The 15,640-nt window shown below is 40.9% G+C and overlaps 1 protein-coding gene across 1 annotated transcript in view; it reads left to right on the top strand.

Moving 5' to 3' along the window:
- Nucleotides 1-15,640, top strand: part of syne1a (spectrin repeat containing, nuclear envelope 1a) — a gene marked incomplete in the record, with an annotated part of 110,088 nt that overhangs the window by 38,382 nt on the left and 56,066 nt on the right. Inside the window, 14 exon segments of the mRNA XM_037685156.1 lie at nucleotides 492-644; nucleotides 811-978; nucleotides 1,434-1,610; nucleotides 2,669-2,815; nucleotides 3,027-3,152; nucleotides 3,261-3,437; nucleotides 4,420-4,685; nucleotides 4,814-4,970; nucleotides 5,076-5,474; nucleotides 6,865-8,469; nucleotides 10,455-10,792; nucleotides 10,915-11,059; nucleotides 11,468-11,686; nucleotides 14,298-14,584. Of these exon segments, the coding sequence (XP_037541084.1) occupies nucleotides 492-644; nucleotides 811-978; nucleotides 1,434-1,610; nucleotides 2,669-2,815; nucleotides 3,027-3,152; nucleotides 3,261-3,437; nucleotides 4,420-4,685; nucleotides 4,814-4,970; nucleotides 5,076-5,474; nucleotides 6,865-8,469; nucleotides 10,455-10,792; nucleotides 10,915-11,059; nucleotides 11,468-11,686; nucleotides 14,298-14,584 (4,364 nt within the window).

Below are 15,640 nucleotides of genomic sequence, written 5' to 3'. Positions count from 1 at the left end.
ATGGATGGATGGATGGATGGATGGATGGATGGATGGATGGATGGAATCAGTACAATTGTTATGATAAAACTAGAGAAATTGCACTTCCTGTAAAAACACTGTGTGAATGCTGAGTGTTGAAATTTGATGAAGACACATTGTTTTGTGTAGCTAAAAAAAGTAAAAGGCTAGTTAATGCGTAGCGCCCATCTCCTGAATGAGCTGAACATTTTGATGGATGGCTAAAAGAGCCCAAGGTATACAGAAATGGACTGAAAAAAGTAAGCAGAAATAAAAAAAATAAGAAAACAGTTGTATAAATACTGAATCAGTGGCAACACAAGAAAAGCCAATTATGTTTTTCACTTTTAGTAATATTGATTTTAACGTTACAACACTGTAAATAAATGATGCCTAAGAAAAATGTAGATTCAAAGCAGGTTGTTGTTTGCAAGATGCAAGATTCAGCATACATCCTAAAGGGTACTAAATAAATCAAGCTGTGTTTTCAGGCTCTTTTGCAGATGGTTCAGTCTCACGATGGATCAATCAGGTCAGTGATCGAGAAGGGAGACACTTTGCTGGCTTCAGTCCACTACCCCTCCGTTAGGGACAAAATGCACCGACTGCAAAAGGACAACGCTGCACTCTGTAATGCTGCAATGGTGAGGTTTACGTCAGCGCTTACGACATGCCAAGAGGAAAAGCCTCAATGTTTTTAACAATAAATAGTGCATAGTTTAAGAGCACGTGAAGTGTGGTGATCTTGATTTCTTGCATTAACTTTTAGTACTCAGTGTGGTTTGCTTGTTTGTGATTTGCATTGTCCAGGCTCATGTGGAGAATCTGGAAAGCCAGGTGAAGGAACAGGAAGCTTACCACACCGAGCTGCAGGTAGTGGAGCGCTGGCTGCTGCAGATGTCCAGCAGGATGGTGACTCCTGATCCAAGCATGAGCAGCAGCCTGGAGGCAGCAACTCAACAGCTGGCTAGGCACAAGGTGACAAATCGCATTATTTCGCTCTGGGTGCTGTTTGCCACGCTTGTGACAAACTATGCAGCGTGAGTAATAAAGCCTAATTAGAGAAAGATGTCCTTGAATTTTCACTCCAATTCCAAATATTTACTTACTTTATCCGTATGATGGTTGTGGAACTATAGTATAGATTGATGACATATTTGTTTCTTTAACTGCATTTTTCATTTATTGGTTTTAGTGTAAATCACTAACAGATTCATGAGACAAGCTGAGGGCTCATATACTCCTATTTTCTAAGAGTGGTTCTCCACTCCTTCTTTCATCCAATCATTTTGTCCATTTCCCACTGGACCACACTGTGGTTACAGTCTGTTCTGACCTCCTGTCAGTGAGCCATGTACAGACTCATCTTTTATCACCTTTTTATTGGAGTTTGCCCCTAACAAGATCCTTCTTTGTCATTTTAACAACCACAGGCCATCATGGAGGAGATTGCGGGCTTTGAGGATCGCTTAGCGTGTCTCAAAGAGCAAGGAGACCGCCTGGTACAAGGCTGCAGTGACCGCGTGCAGAGCCGGCTGAGACAGCAGGTCCAGACTCACCAACAAGGCATCAGAGACAGCTACTCTGCCATCTGTAGCACAGCTCAGAGGGTGAGTAAGGAGGGGATGGGAAAAGATAATTGATGAATATGGAGGAGGAGGAAGGAGAGAATCTTGGGAACATCTATTAATGTTAGTTTCCTAACATTTATAATGTCAGACGTATAAAAAAGTGTGATGCAATGGATGCCCTCACAAGCGTCAAAACAAATGCATGCAAACACAGAAGGCCATCCCGACAGCCAAGGTATCCACTTAATCCTAACTCAGTCTGACACTTAAACCCGTCTCTTTAGACAGCCCTTCAGTGCCGCTTTAGAGGGCACAACCAATTATATTTGCCAAAGGGGAGCTCAACAGCAGCCGCACTCAGACCCCATCAGCCAACATCACTAACTCAATCTCTCCATATTAATCTCCACAGATCCCTTGTCAACCCCGTTTTTTCACGCCTGAGCCAAAAATGATCACACGCCGCCATTCAGTAGATCTGGCTAGTCCTTTAATCCAGCTCCACTCTGTCATTTTGGCTATCTCTACTGTGTCATCATAGCTCACTTCCCTAGATACCAACTACTCTACCACCACCACCGCTCGCACATCCAATCTGGCGTTGTTTGATCCAGCCACTTTTTTACCACAACACTGCTGGCTTCCCTACAGCCGCGCCTCCAGTGTTATAATGGCTGCCAACTGCGTCCCAGCGCAACACAGCTCTAATATCCTGCCTGGCTGCCACTTGCCACCATGCCAGCCTTCTAGTCTTTGCCAAATACGCTAGGCAGTTTGCCAACCCTTTGGCCTCCCCAACTCCTCCTTTCAGATTCTCAAATTAACACTGTCAATCAGACGTTGGTGTTTCGCTCTCCCATGGAGGGCATAGACGCCTCCACATTCAACACCTGTTAGAAACAACACTGCATAACTGCCTGCTTTATGGTTTTTTTTTGTTGTTTCACGTCTTTGAAGTTGAAAAACACAGCTAGTCTGTTATTTTTTTCATTTATTGCGTTCCTTGTTTGCTACTTTTGGTTACAAACGACTCATCTTTGCTGCCTTAAGAATGTGAATCATTTCTGTCATAAAACATGATGGTAATAACGTTACAGGTGTATCAGAGTCTGGATCATGAGCTACAGAGACATGCTAGTCTGCAGGATGCTTTGCAGCAGTGCCAAACCTGGCTCAGCTCTGTTTCAGAAAAACTGGAGCCTCATACAGAACCTTCTCTCAGCCTCGAGGAAGCTCTGCAGCAGGTCAGAAAGCCTTTTCCTACTCAGTGGCTTAAACATTCTTTAGGTGCTTATTATTGTTAGTAAGTTACATTTCTTCTAATGCGTGTTGTTTTCTGTTTGAAATTATGCATGCATCTCTTATTTTATGAATGCACTGCCCTTATCTTGCATGATTGTTGCAGTTTTGCCATCAAAAGCAACAAAAACCATTGTAAAAATCTTTATTAAACAGGTGAAGCAGGAGAGGACTCTGCAGGAGCAGGCCAGCACATACCTCCAGCTCTTGTGTTCAGCTTGTGACCTGGGCGAACCCAGGGTCAGGGAGGCTGCAGGAGCTATCCAGCAGATCAAACTGCAGGTCGGTTCACTTAAAAAGCCTTTTTTTTTAGAGTCTATGTCTGATTGTTTTGCATTTAAAATTGGATTATTTGCCCTTGGAGTGATTCCTTTGTATCTTCATTTTCAGATTGAGGAGCGCATGCTTCTTTGTGAAGATGTAGCAGACAGCTGGAGGGACATCGAGGAGCAGAAGGCAGATCTAGAGACCCAGCTGAGAGAGACAGAGCAGCAACTTCAGAACCTGATCAGGAGACCTGCAGAGCTGGAGCCTAAGATTGCACAGAACCAGCTGGACAAAGCACAGGTTTGTGTGTTTGAGTTTTTATTTAAATCCAGCAGTTAACAATCACCATGAACCTTATATGCCTCTCTGGAAGTTCCATACTGCAGAGGTTTTGTCACAAAAAAAAATCTTTGTGTGATTTAATATGGCCTAGAATTCGACTCTGCTCCTTCTTCCTTATTCAGAGAATAGGGATCTGTGAAATGCAGATCTGGCGTCACCTAAATCTACGCTCACCAACAGTTTTGCAAACTCTTCTGAAATAATAATCAAGTTGCTAACTCTCACTCATTACCATTAGACAAACAGAGAAAGGTTCGGAGTCAGAGTCAATGCAGGACTGAGCGACGAGCCAGCTGGCTGAGGGCTTGAACGACTTCAGGGCAGGAACTGTTAAAACAAAAATAAGAAAAGAGAAAACAAATAAGGGAAAAAGGCTAACAAGTAGACCAACATACCAGCTATTTGTTGCGTTGTCTTTTTTGTAAATGTGCAGAACCGGGTCAGTCCTCATTACTAGTTTTGAGGCAGAACCCAGCTGTTTTTGGTTGTATCTCATGATGTCTGATCTCAAAATGAAAGCTGAAAATGCATGTCTTCATCAAAATTTCTCCAAGAAATCTAAAATGTCAAACACAAAGTACATTCTTTTGCCGATTTTTCTCAGCTTCTTTAATGCTTGCTTCTTATTGCATTATTTCCCCTCACTGCATTTAACTCAGCTGTAAAGCCTCATCTTGTATATCTTACATTCTGAGGTGGTTCTCTGCAAATTCAAAAGCAGAAATCCTCATTCACATTCATGACGCGTTGCTCGTGATCTGTCTTGTAAAATATAAAATACCTCATGGGCACAATAAAAGCTTAAAAATGTGATTTGTGGTAGTTTTTTTTTTTTTTTGTATTGCAACAATACAGTTGCAACGCCAAAAGAAAAATCCAAACACCACTTTTTAAACAGCGTTTTAGACATGGGCTGAATAGTTTGCTTTCTTTTGTGCAGGAGTTCCTGCAGCAGATTAAGGAGAAACAAATGGAGGCAACTCGTTTAAACGAAGCCATCAGCAAGTTGACAGGTGGACAGGTCTCTCCTGTCCTGGAGGAGATAAGGAGACTGAAAAAAGGCTGGATGGAGCTGGGCCAGCGGGCTGAGGAGTTGGAAGCTCAGAGGGGGGAAGACATGCAGCGAAGTGGAGAGTACCAGGAGAGCGTAGCTTCTGTGGAGGAACTCTTTCACCAAGTATCCAGGGAATGGGACTACCTCGCCAGGTATGAAGGCCTGATTTGAGACTACGACTTTTTGAACCTGTACATTCATTTTCAAATAATCCATAATGTACTCATATGTATCAAACTGCAAACTTGATGTTCTTCAACTTGTGCATGTGTGCTCCTAGGGCTGACACGGAGAGTACAAGTGAACATCTAGAGGCTCTGAGGAAGCTTGCCAGTGACCTAGAAGATCAGAGAGAAACACTTGAAGACCTCAGAGACCAGAGACAATCCATCCTGCCTCGACTCAGCCTGCTAGACAAAGAACTGATCAAGCAACAGGTGAGAGCATTTACATACTGCTTTAAATCATTGACAACATAATCACAAAATTAATTTGTAAAAAGATATTGGGTTTAGTAGCAGCGCTGTTTTACCTTTCTCCAGGTGGGTCATTTGGAGCAGCGCTGGACCCAGCTGGAAACCCTCATTCTGCAGAAAATTCAGGACTCTGCTCAGACACTTGACGATCTCGTTCGGGTGGAGACCCAGCTGAGGGATGCCAGAGAGTGGGTGGAGAAACAGCGACCTGCTCTGACCTCCGCGCTGCGAACCAGCCCTCCGCCAGATCTCGCTCAGAGTTTCCTGTTTGACCATCTGAGCGTTTGCGTGGAACTGGAGGCCCGTCAGCAGCTGCTGGCTCAGGCGGTGAGCGAAGCCCAGACGGTGGCCTCCAGACTCGGGCTGAGTGAGAAGAGATGCTTGCAGGAGCTTGTTGAACAAGCCCAGATGGAGGTGGAGGCTCTCGGGGCTCGAGCTGCTCAAAGGAGGAAGTACCTCACCAAGGTAAACAGCTGGAGCTTTGACTTAGATGCAAAGCAAGCTTTAATTATAACTTCAAGGCTTTACGACCCAAACTCTAAAAAATCTGAAATGTTGTGTAATATGTAAATAAAAACAGGTCAAATATTTGCAAATCAAAAAAAACATCTTATTCACAATAGAAATACAGTAAACATAACAGCAAAACTTAAAAATTATACCATTAATGGAAAAAAACGAGCAATACATCCCCCCCAAATAAATAGGTGTGAGCAGAGCCATGTTTATCAATGTTTAGCATTCTGTCTTTAACAACATTTTGTAAACATCTGTGGACACGAGTCGTTGGAGACTTTGGTGATAAATGTTGATCCCTTCTTGTCTGATGTAGGATTCTAGCTGCTCAACAGTTCTGGGTTGTCTTTGCTGGATGGGAGCATATGTTGTTCTAAAACCTGTAAATATATTTTTGCATTGATTTAGCCTTTCAGAGGTTGATGTGTAAACTGCCCTCAGGCACCAATACATCCCCACACCATCAGGGAAGCAGGCTTTTGAGTTGTGCACTGATAGGCTGGATGGTTCCTCTTCTCTTAGAAGACTCAGATTCATAGTTACCAAAAATAATCCTAATTTTGATTAGTCTGACCACAAAACAGCTTTCTACTTTGTCTCAGTCCATTTTAAATTAGATTTACCCAGAGAAGACAGCAGGGTTTCTAGATGTGTTCAGATATGGCTTTTTCTTTGCATAATGGAATAATGAACAGTTTACAGACAGTGATTTGTGGAAGTGTTCCTGTGGCCGTGCAGTGATGTCCAGAACAGAATCAGATCAGAGTCAGCACCAACAAATACTGAGCTTCAGCCTTGTTTTTGAGCTCAGAGATTTCTCCAGATTCTTGAAATCTTTTGATATGAACTGTAGGTTATAGGATATTCAAAGTCTTCCCAACTTTTCAATTAGTAACATTATTCTGAAACTACCAGTTTTAGAATCAGTTTTTTGCAGATGTCCATCTTTTCTTGTTAGATATTCAGCATCTAACATGCTATTTTTATACCCAGTCCTCTTACTGATCTGTTCATCTAATTAGCTGCCAAATGCTTTTCCAGCTGTTTGTTATTTACCACTGACATTTACAGCCTTGTGTTGCTGCCATATAATACAAAATTGCCTTTTTTTTAAATAAAATATTATAATTTATTAGTTTAAACATTTGGTGAGTGTACTTTGTTTCATTGTGAATAAATTGAGGGTTTCTCAGATTTTCAAGCCATTGCATTCTGTTTTTATGTACATTTTGTACAACGTCCCAAATGTTACAGAGTTGGGAATCCACACTGCTACTAAAGAAACTTCTGTTATTTTGATTTGAAATATGAAACAACTTTAATTTTTTCCCCCCTCCAGGCTTTTACAGAGCGAACACAGTTCCTTCAAGGTCTGGGGAGAGCCTTATCTTGGGTAAAGCAGCAGGAGAGGAAGGCTTTGATAGATGACCACATTGCATTGCTTCCTGAGGACCTGAGCAAACAGGTTGCTGCATGTCGGGGTGTCCAGAGCGGATTACGAGCTTACCAGAGGGAGCTGGCATCACTCTGGGTACAAGGACGAGAGCTAGAAAGGGATGCCGCCGACAAAGAGAGAACTGAAACACTGGCAAGGCTCGAGGAGCTTCAAGCGGCCTTCGAGACTGCCCTCCAGAGAACCACCCGGCGTCTGGCAAGCTTAGAAAAAGCTCTGACCTCAAGGAAGTACTTTCAGGTCGACCTGGACAAGACCTGCCACTGGTTGAGACGAGCAGACGCCATAACGTTCCCAGAAATCAATTTCAGCAGAGTTGACGAGGGCTCCGATTTGCAAACGCAGCTGTCTAACTTTCATAGTGTCTTAGAACAGGCCTCAGAGTACGAGAACCTCCTTCTTATTGTCCAAAGAATCGGCCAGGAGATCCTCCCTACTCTGAACGAGATCGACCACTGCTACCTGGACGAGCGGCTCAACGCCCTGCCGCAGCACTACAACTCCATCCTCGCTCTGGCCAAAGAGAAAAAAGACAGAGTCCAGCAGATGATCCTAGAGAGAAAGGAGTTCAGCACTTTCCTTGATATAACTCGCAATGCCCTGCAGGAACTGCAGGAGCAGTTTGACAATCTGGAGAAGCAGACTATCAGTACAGTAGAGGAAGACTGTGTTAGATTAATGAATAAATATAGAAGTATTGATGAAAGTTTAGTTCACATCAGCCCTGCTGTTAGGGAACTTTATGGGAAAAACGAGGGGTTTCTCATCAGGGGTCATCAGGTCAGAGTGGAGGAGACGCAGCAGCTGGTTGTTCTCCACAACACCCTGAAGAGGAGGAATGATCAGAAGATCAAACATCTCAATGAATGCTTGGGAAAACTAGCCAACCATAACAGGGTGATATCCACATTATGCTCAAAATTAAAATCTTGCAAAGAGGCGCTGCTCAAAGTAAAATCAAACAAAGATTTAAGCACTTCGGATAAAATCGCTCATCTGTATTCGCTGCTGCAAAGTCTAGATGACATGAGATCTCAGGTTGAGGAACCTTACGAAGAGGCCAAATCTCTCAATCTGAAGTTTGAAGCCGCTGCTTTTCAGGAAACTACGCTGCACCTTGAGTCGCTGCAGTCTCTGCATCGTGACGTCACGTCTTTTGTTGGAAAAAGTGAAACTGGAGTGAAAAACGGAGATGATTTTACAAGTGAGGCCGAGAGCACGTTGAACGGGTTGAAGAGTCTTAAAGACGAACTGAAGGAGCCTTTAATCTTCTCAGAGGTGAAAACTGAGAGGATGCACGAGGAGAAGCGGAAGCTGAAAATCATGGAGGAGGAAATGAAAAGTATATCGAGGGCAGTGGATTTCTTGAGTGTCAAAACAAAGCAAACGTATGAAAGTAGAAAAGAAAACGTTCCTGCCCACGTGAACGAGAAACTGCAGGAGCTGATAAATCTGGGAGCTGAAGTTCAGCAAGAAATTAGTGCAAAACAGGTAATTGTTTATGTTACCCAATGATTTTTCCTTTTATTTCCTTATATAAAGTTGCAAGTTACAAAGTGAGTTATGTTTATCAGCCATTTGATTCACATTTCATAATCTGTTTTATGTAGTTTTCCTTCTTTTGCTTCATCACATTATATGTACAGTATTTAGGAGGCCGATTTTTAAATATATCTCATAAAAATAAAATGTGTAACCAAGTTAGATAAGCAAAAAACCACATTGTTTGTTTAAACAAATTGTTTAAAATCACATTCTATGTTTGTTTAAAGGAGACTTTTCCCCAAAAGACACCGTCTCTTGAGGTTTCAGTGGCACATTTGTGACATCGTTTGGTGACTCACAGCCAGTTTTAGGGAGAGTAGTGAGAAACTAAATACCCTTCTCCACTCTTTCTTGACTTGCATTTTTCCAGATAGCTTTGCAGACTCAAACTACGCTCAGTAACTTAAAGCTTATTACTGTATGAAGGCATTTACTTAACCCAGCCTGGTTGTTATTAGTATTCACAGAGCTCAGACTGTCAGTAAACTCAGGAACAGAACTCAGATGTATTTTTCTTGACCGCAATTTAGTCCTTTGGTCCTGATTCCACTTTTTTGAACATTTACAGTGTTGGTCATGTGTTGGAACAAAAGGAACACCGGTGTAACTTACTGTATTTACCAGTTGGGCCAGGTTAACACATCCATCACAGTCATTTTGTAATTTGTCTGTCACGTAAAGGGTCCAATAACTCTGGAACTCTCCTTCAGTCTTTTCTTTTGTGTTTTGTTTCCAGAGATTAAAGTTAAAAAATGTTGATTCTATAATTTCAATCTCTGTAATGTCAGCTTCCAATAGTCTCTAACTTTCAACTGATAATAATGAATGTCAGTAAATTGGATTTCAGGACACATAACATAAAACACATGTATGTGAAAATACAGTAGTCCCTTGTTTATTGCGGGGTTTTCTTTTCTCAGCACCCCTGAAATGTGAACAAAACAACGAAGTAGGAATAGTAGTACAAGTAGTAAGAAGTAGTTTATATATATATATATATATATATATATATATATATATATATATATATATATAAAGGTGTTTTAAACCCTTCCCACACTCTTGCAATATTCTAAACAATGTTTCTAAACGCTCTAAAAGAGCACAGCATATCATGATCTCTGCTCTCTCTGCCATGCCCACTTCTCCGCTGCAGAGCGGAGATCATGACAGGCTGCAGGAGGGAGCTTCTCCCTGCACATGTGGGCTACACACAGGTGCAGCATGTGCTAAATAATTTAAAATAATTTATTTTAAATTTTAAAAATCCATGCCAGTCTTGCGGCTCATCCATCAATCAGCCAATTGTGTGTCGTCCACTCTTACTTTGAAAAACCGCAAAAGATAACATAAGTGCTATGTGTTGTCATCATTGTGTGTTCCCATACAATGGCGAAATTGGTTCTCTGCATTTAACCCATCGCACCTGGGATACACCCAGGTGGAGCAGTGGGCAGCTATGTAAGCGTCCGAGGAGCAATTAGGGATTCGGTGTATTTCTCAGAGACACCATGACATGTGGAAATGGCTGGTGGTTGAACCTGGGACTTTCAGGTCCTGAGTCAGCTGCCCTACCTCTACCCCGAGCGAGTCCACAAAAGTCGAACCGTGAAGTAGTGAGAGACTACTGTCTTTGCACATTGTGGCAATGTTGTGTATGATAAAAGTTGGCGATTTAGCATTAGCAAAGCAAATTTTTTTGGTTAGCTGTGCCCGTCACTGTTCCTTTCTATAAATATTTTTATTTTATTGATATTCTGACTAGAAAATTTAAAAACCTACATTTAACACATATTTTTTATACCATATGTCACTACATTTTTTTATTTATTTACATTGTAAATCTTTGACAGACTACCTAACCCTGGTCATCAACTTCAGGTGAAACAAAATGAGACATACAGTTCATTAAATAATTCTGTGTGTTCCAGCTTGCTGTAGATCAGGCTCACGCTCTCGTCCAGAGACACCACTTATCTCTACAGTCCATGCAGAAATGGCTGGACTCTGTAGCAGATCTGCTCCAAGGGACCGGTTCAGGGGTGGACCCTGAGAACCACACAGACTGCATGCAAGACCTTGAGGAAGTTTTAGCCCAGGAGAAGAACTTCACAGCTGGCTTAGAGGAGTTAAAGACTTTGGATCCTCTGTTGGTTGATTTTATGGACGCAGCAGTGATGAGTGGGTTCAGAGAAAAGGTTCAGTCAATGCAGACGATGAAGTCAGAACTCAAACAGCAAGTGGATGCTTACAGAGAAGTACTTCAGAGGTTTGTGCTTATCCATCTCCCTGAATCAAGTATATAAATCCAATATAACATTTAATCTAAAGTTTGGTCTTTGTTGTTTATCAAATCGGTCAAGAGTTCTTCTGAATATGTATTTTTCTCAGGTGTGGTGCTCTGTGGAGCTCCTTTCAATGTGAAAAAGAGGCACTGGTTGAACACATGAATGATTTAGAGAGCGACATGGCCTTGTTCACTACAGCTAAAGCCATCAGTGTCCACAAGGCAGAGGACAAGTGTCAAAGATACAAGGTGGGCATTTTGATTGATAGAGCGTTAAATATTTCCAGAAATTATAAATCCACAACACTTTTTTTCTTTAGAACGTTTCAGGTCTAAAAGTTATTATAATATTAAGAGTTACTCTAGTAATTTTCCATATATATGGATATATAATGTGGAAATGCAGGTCTGCACTCAATGTAAACAAAGCCCTATAAGTTGCATACTTTACTCAACAAATCTGAGCATAATTACATACCATCAAACCATAAGTGGTGGACTTATTGTTCTAAACGGCTCCACCATGGACGCCATTGCTGGCCTGTTTTTAGTCACTTTGGCTCTTTCTGTAGGTCAACAAGTGTATGTGGTAACTAGCAGCTGCACTCACTGCAGCATTGAGAAATGTGTGTATTAATTGTTGTCTTTTGACCGCAGTCTCTGGTGGCTCAGATCGACATGCTGCAGTTGCCTCTGAATGCTTTGAAGGAGAACGTAACAGAGTTGGATCAAATCATCTCTGAATCCAGCCAAGCTCTCACCAGCCACATCATGTCGTCACTATGGCAACGATGGACGAGGCTCCGCTGCGTTGCCCGAGCCCAGGAGAGGGTACTGGTGGACACTGTGAGGGAGTGGAGAAACTTCATAGAGAAGGTATTCTATATATATATATAAAATCTGTGAGCTTGGATGTTGTTGCTGTGTGGGAGTGCGCTTCTGCGCGTTTTACTTCTATCATTGGCACAAACGTCAATTTGCACTACAGAGGAGTTTGATTTTTTTATTTTTTACTTTTTGATGAATCGCAAAATCTTTGTATGCTTGTGTGTGTGCAATTTGTGTTTCACAAGAATTGTACTTGGCACTTGTGTTGATGGCCTGGGATCTGTGAAGGTTCATAGCTTGGATCAGTCAAAAGCAGAAAGGCCAGTGTTTCTTGAACTGCAAATTAAATTTAATCAAAATTAAGTAAAATTGTAAAATTCCTCATGTGACCGGTTGCTTCTGCAGCCTAAATGCATGATTTAGATTTATCACTTTTTTTTTTACAAACACATATTAGACACCACAACCTGAAGTGCATCAAACTGATTCATCACATCAAATCAGGGATTAATTGTTATATTTGGTCAAACTAAACACATTTTTGGTAAAGCTGTTGCCTCTCAGCTAGAAGGTCGCCGGATCAAATCCAGGCCGGGGACCGTTTTTGGGTGGAGTTTGCATGTTCTCTCCGTGCTGCGAGGGTTTTTTCCAGGTACTCCGTTTCCTCCCAAAGACCAAAAACTTGCATATTAGGCTGATTGGTAACTGAATTGTACCTAGGTGTGAGTGAGAGAGTGAATGGTTGTTTGTCTCATTTGTCTCTATGTGTCCCTGTGATGGACTGGAGACCTGTCCAGAGTGTCCCCCACCTCTCACACAGTGACTGCTGGATAGGAATGAAGAGGGTGGGTGAGTAGGTAGGTAGGATGGCCGGATGGACTGACGGACGGATGGATGAAACTAGGAAGGAATGAAAATAGGATGGAAACTAGGAAGGAAGAAAGGAAAATAGGATGGAAATTAGGAAGGAAGGAAGGAAATAGGATGGCAACTAGGAAGGATGAAAAGAAAATAGGATGGAAATTAGGAAGGAAGGAAATAAAATAGGATGGAAATTAGGAAGGAAGGAAAGATAATAGGATGGAAACTAGGAAGGAATAAAGGAAAATATGATGGAAACCAGGAAAATAGGATGGAAACTAGGAAGGAAGGAAGGAAAATAGGTTGAAACTAAGAAGGAAAGAAGGAAGGAGGGAAAGCAAGATGAAACTAGGAAGGAAGGAAGGAAAATGGGATGAAACTAGGATGGAAGGGAGGAAAATAGGATGTAAACTAGGAAGGAAGGAACATAAGATGGAAACTAGGAAGGAAGGAAGGAAAATCAACCTGAATCCTATTCTTAGTAAATTATAATGAGTGTTTCTTGATGTTATTTGAAAGAAGAAGCCTCAGTCCAGATTTTGATAATGGGGTTTCCCAGCAGATATTAAAAATAGTTTTGCTCAACATCACTTCTAGTTGTTAGCACTGCTCAGAAAAGTACTTAAAAACATCATTTAGGATTATACAATAATCCAATATATTTATAGACAAAGCATTTATTTATCACTAAATCCAATTATCACAAATTTTCAACTGATGTGCTGGTACCTCAATACACAACCTTGCAGCTTGTGCTTCGGTTTGATGTGATGCGTCACATAAAAACATTGAAACACCAAAAATATAAAATCAAAATCCGATTATTCCAACTGTTTTGATCAGTCTGGGCATTTTAGCCCCATTATTGTGCTATTTAGTTTGCACAGCAGTTAATCTCTGTAGGTTAAAAATCTTTCAGAAAGTCTAGAGTGGTATTTGATCAAGACCACTTGAACTATTCCATGAAAACCCGGCTGCTTAGACTAAAATAAAGAAATCAGGGATGACTTGGGTGTTTTGCACAGTGCTGTACATGTAGAGACAATCAGAACAAACTGTTGCAGCGGCTGCAGATTTGGGTCAGTAACAACTGAACACCAGTTGCTGTGCAGTGATGTAACTCCAGGCTTCTGGCCAGCTGTGTTTTCCTGCCAAAGCACTGTGTGTCATGAAGCGTTTTCTCGCCTTTTGACCTAATTCACGCTTAGACGGTCTGCTGCCGAGATTTCCCACAAACCCTGCTTCTAAAAAGGAAAGGGAGTCAGACTGAAGAGAATAGCCACTTCCTCATATGTGGCACAATCCTTCTGTCCACTTAACCAAAGATGAAGTCATTCTCTGCTGTCTCTTTCTAAACTTTCACAAATCATGTACAAAATGCTGTTAGAAGATAATTACTCAAATTGGTCAATAATTTGCAGGTATAAAAAATGTTTTTTTTATACTCTGTTAGAGTCCCCAATATTTCTCTTGAAAGACTAAATTTAAAGACAAGTCATGAATATGAACAAATGCTTTTGTCTATGATTCTTATTTTTAATCAGATAGTCTAAATATGTTTTACTCAGAATTCCTTAATTATTTCTAAACTTGTCAAAAAATAAATAAAAAAGAACCTTTTTCATAAATATCTCATGAGATGCTGGAGAGTATTTACGTTTACAGTCCAGGTGTAAAAGCTTAAATGAGTAATCGTCAACTTTTCCCCCATTTATAAGTTAATCGATATATTTGAAGCTGAGCCAACATAATTCTGTTGCATCAACTGAATTGTTATTCTTACCTTTCTGGCTTCTAGATGGAGAAGGTTCGTTCTGTGTCCAAGGACCTCCGCGGTCGTGTTCCTGAGAGTACAGTCGAGAAGGCAGCCACCAGGGCGGCGCTCCAGAGCCTGCTGGAGTACCACGACTCCTTCAGCCAGGAGGTGGAGAAGGAGCAGTCCACACTGGCCCTGCTGGGGCAGCAGACCCGCTGCCTCAGAGGAGAGGCTGAGAAGGAGGTGCTGTTTGAGAAGAAGACGGAGAATGGACATGAAGAGACGACGTGCCTTCAGGAGATCAGGAGCATGCAGGAGCAGTACGACAGGTGAGAGGAACTGGACTGATTTTATTTTAGTTTCTGTTCAGTTCAGTCGATTTTATAGTGACAATTCAAAACTAAAGTCATCTCAGGGCACTTTACAAAAAGAGCAAACAAACGTAGTTATTCACAGTCCAGGTGAGGCTATAATTCAGAGCAAAACAATTATTATTTATATTTTAAATTTAGTTAGACATTTTATTTTAGTGTATAAAACCCATTTCAAAAGGTCCAATTCACCAAACTAATAAGACGCCACTTTACAATAAAACTACTGTCATAAAGAAGTAATAAAAACATTTTAATTAAATTAATATTTGGTTGTAAACATTATTATTTAGTAAGATTTAGGCTATAATAAGAGTTATAAGAGTTATTACTGAAGCTCAGAGGAGATCGGGCTTTTTCAGTCATGGGGCCCAAACTCTGGAACAACCTGCCCCCCAACATCAGGCAGGCCACCTCCCTTCCTCACTTCAAATCCCTGCTTGAAGCACATCTGTTTTCTCAGGCATTTCATACAGTGTAAATTGATCTAGTGTTTTTTAATCTGTGACCCTATGTTTTAAATGATTTTTATTAATTCTTCAGTTATTATTATTAGTGTATTGTATATATATATATTTTTTCTCTTTAATTTACTCATTGATTGTTGTTGTTGTTAAGCACTTTGATAACAGGTTCTGTTTTAAATGTGCTCTATAAATAAAGTTGACTTGACTTGACTTATAAGGAGGTTTTAATACACTGATGCAGAATCGGTTATTGACAAGATCAAGTGCTGAACTTTGAATTGTTCAGGTCAATTTTATATTTTGCTTGTTGCTCAGCTTATTTTAATTCTTCTGCTGGTGAATACTTATGTTCATCTATCAGGGTACTCCTGAAAAATAATATATGCTTTAAATTAGGGATGCACAATATTATTGGCGTGGTATTGGTATCGGCTGATATTAGCGATCATGTTAAACATTGGCTAGCAGCCATTCCATCAAAATAACTCACCGATATAAAAGGTGCTGTTTATATATGTGTATATATATATATATATATATATATATA

The sequence above is a fragment of the Nematolebias whitei genome, chromosome 12 (assembly GCF_014905685.2).
Source record: "Nematolebias whitei isolate Nwh7 chromosome 12, NemWhi1, whole genome shotgun sequence".
NCBI lineage: Eukaryota > Metazoa > Chordata > Actinopteri > Cyprinodontiformes > Rivulidae > Nematolebias > Nematolebias whitei.
Note: the sequence above shows the minus strand (reverse complement) of the source record. Positions and strands in the feature narration are given on the sequence as shown.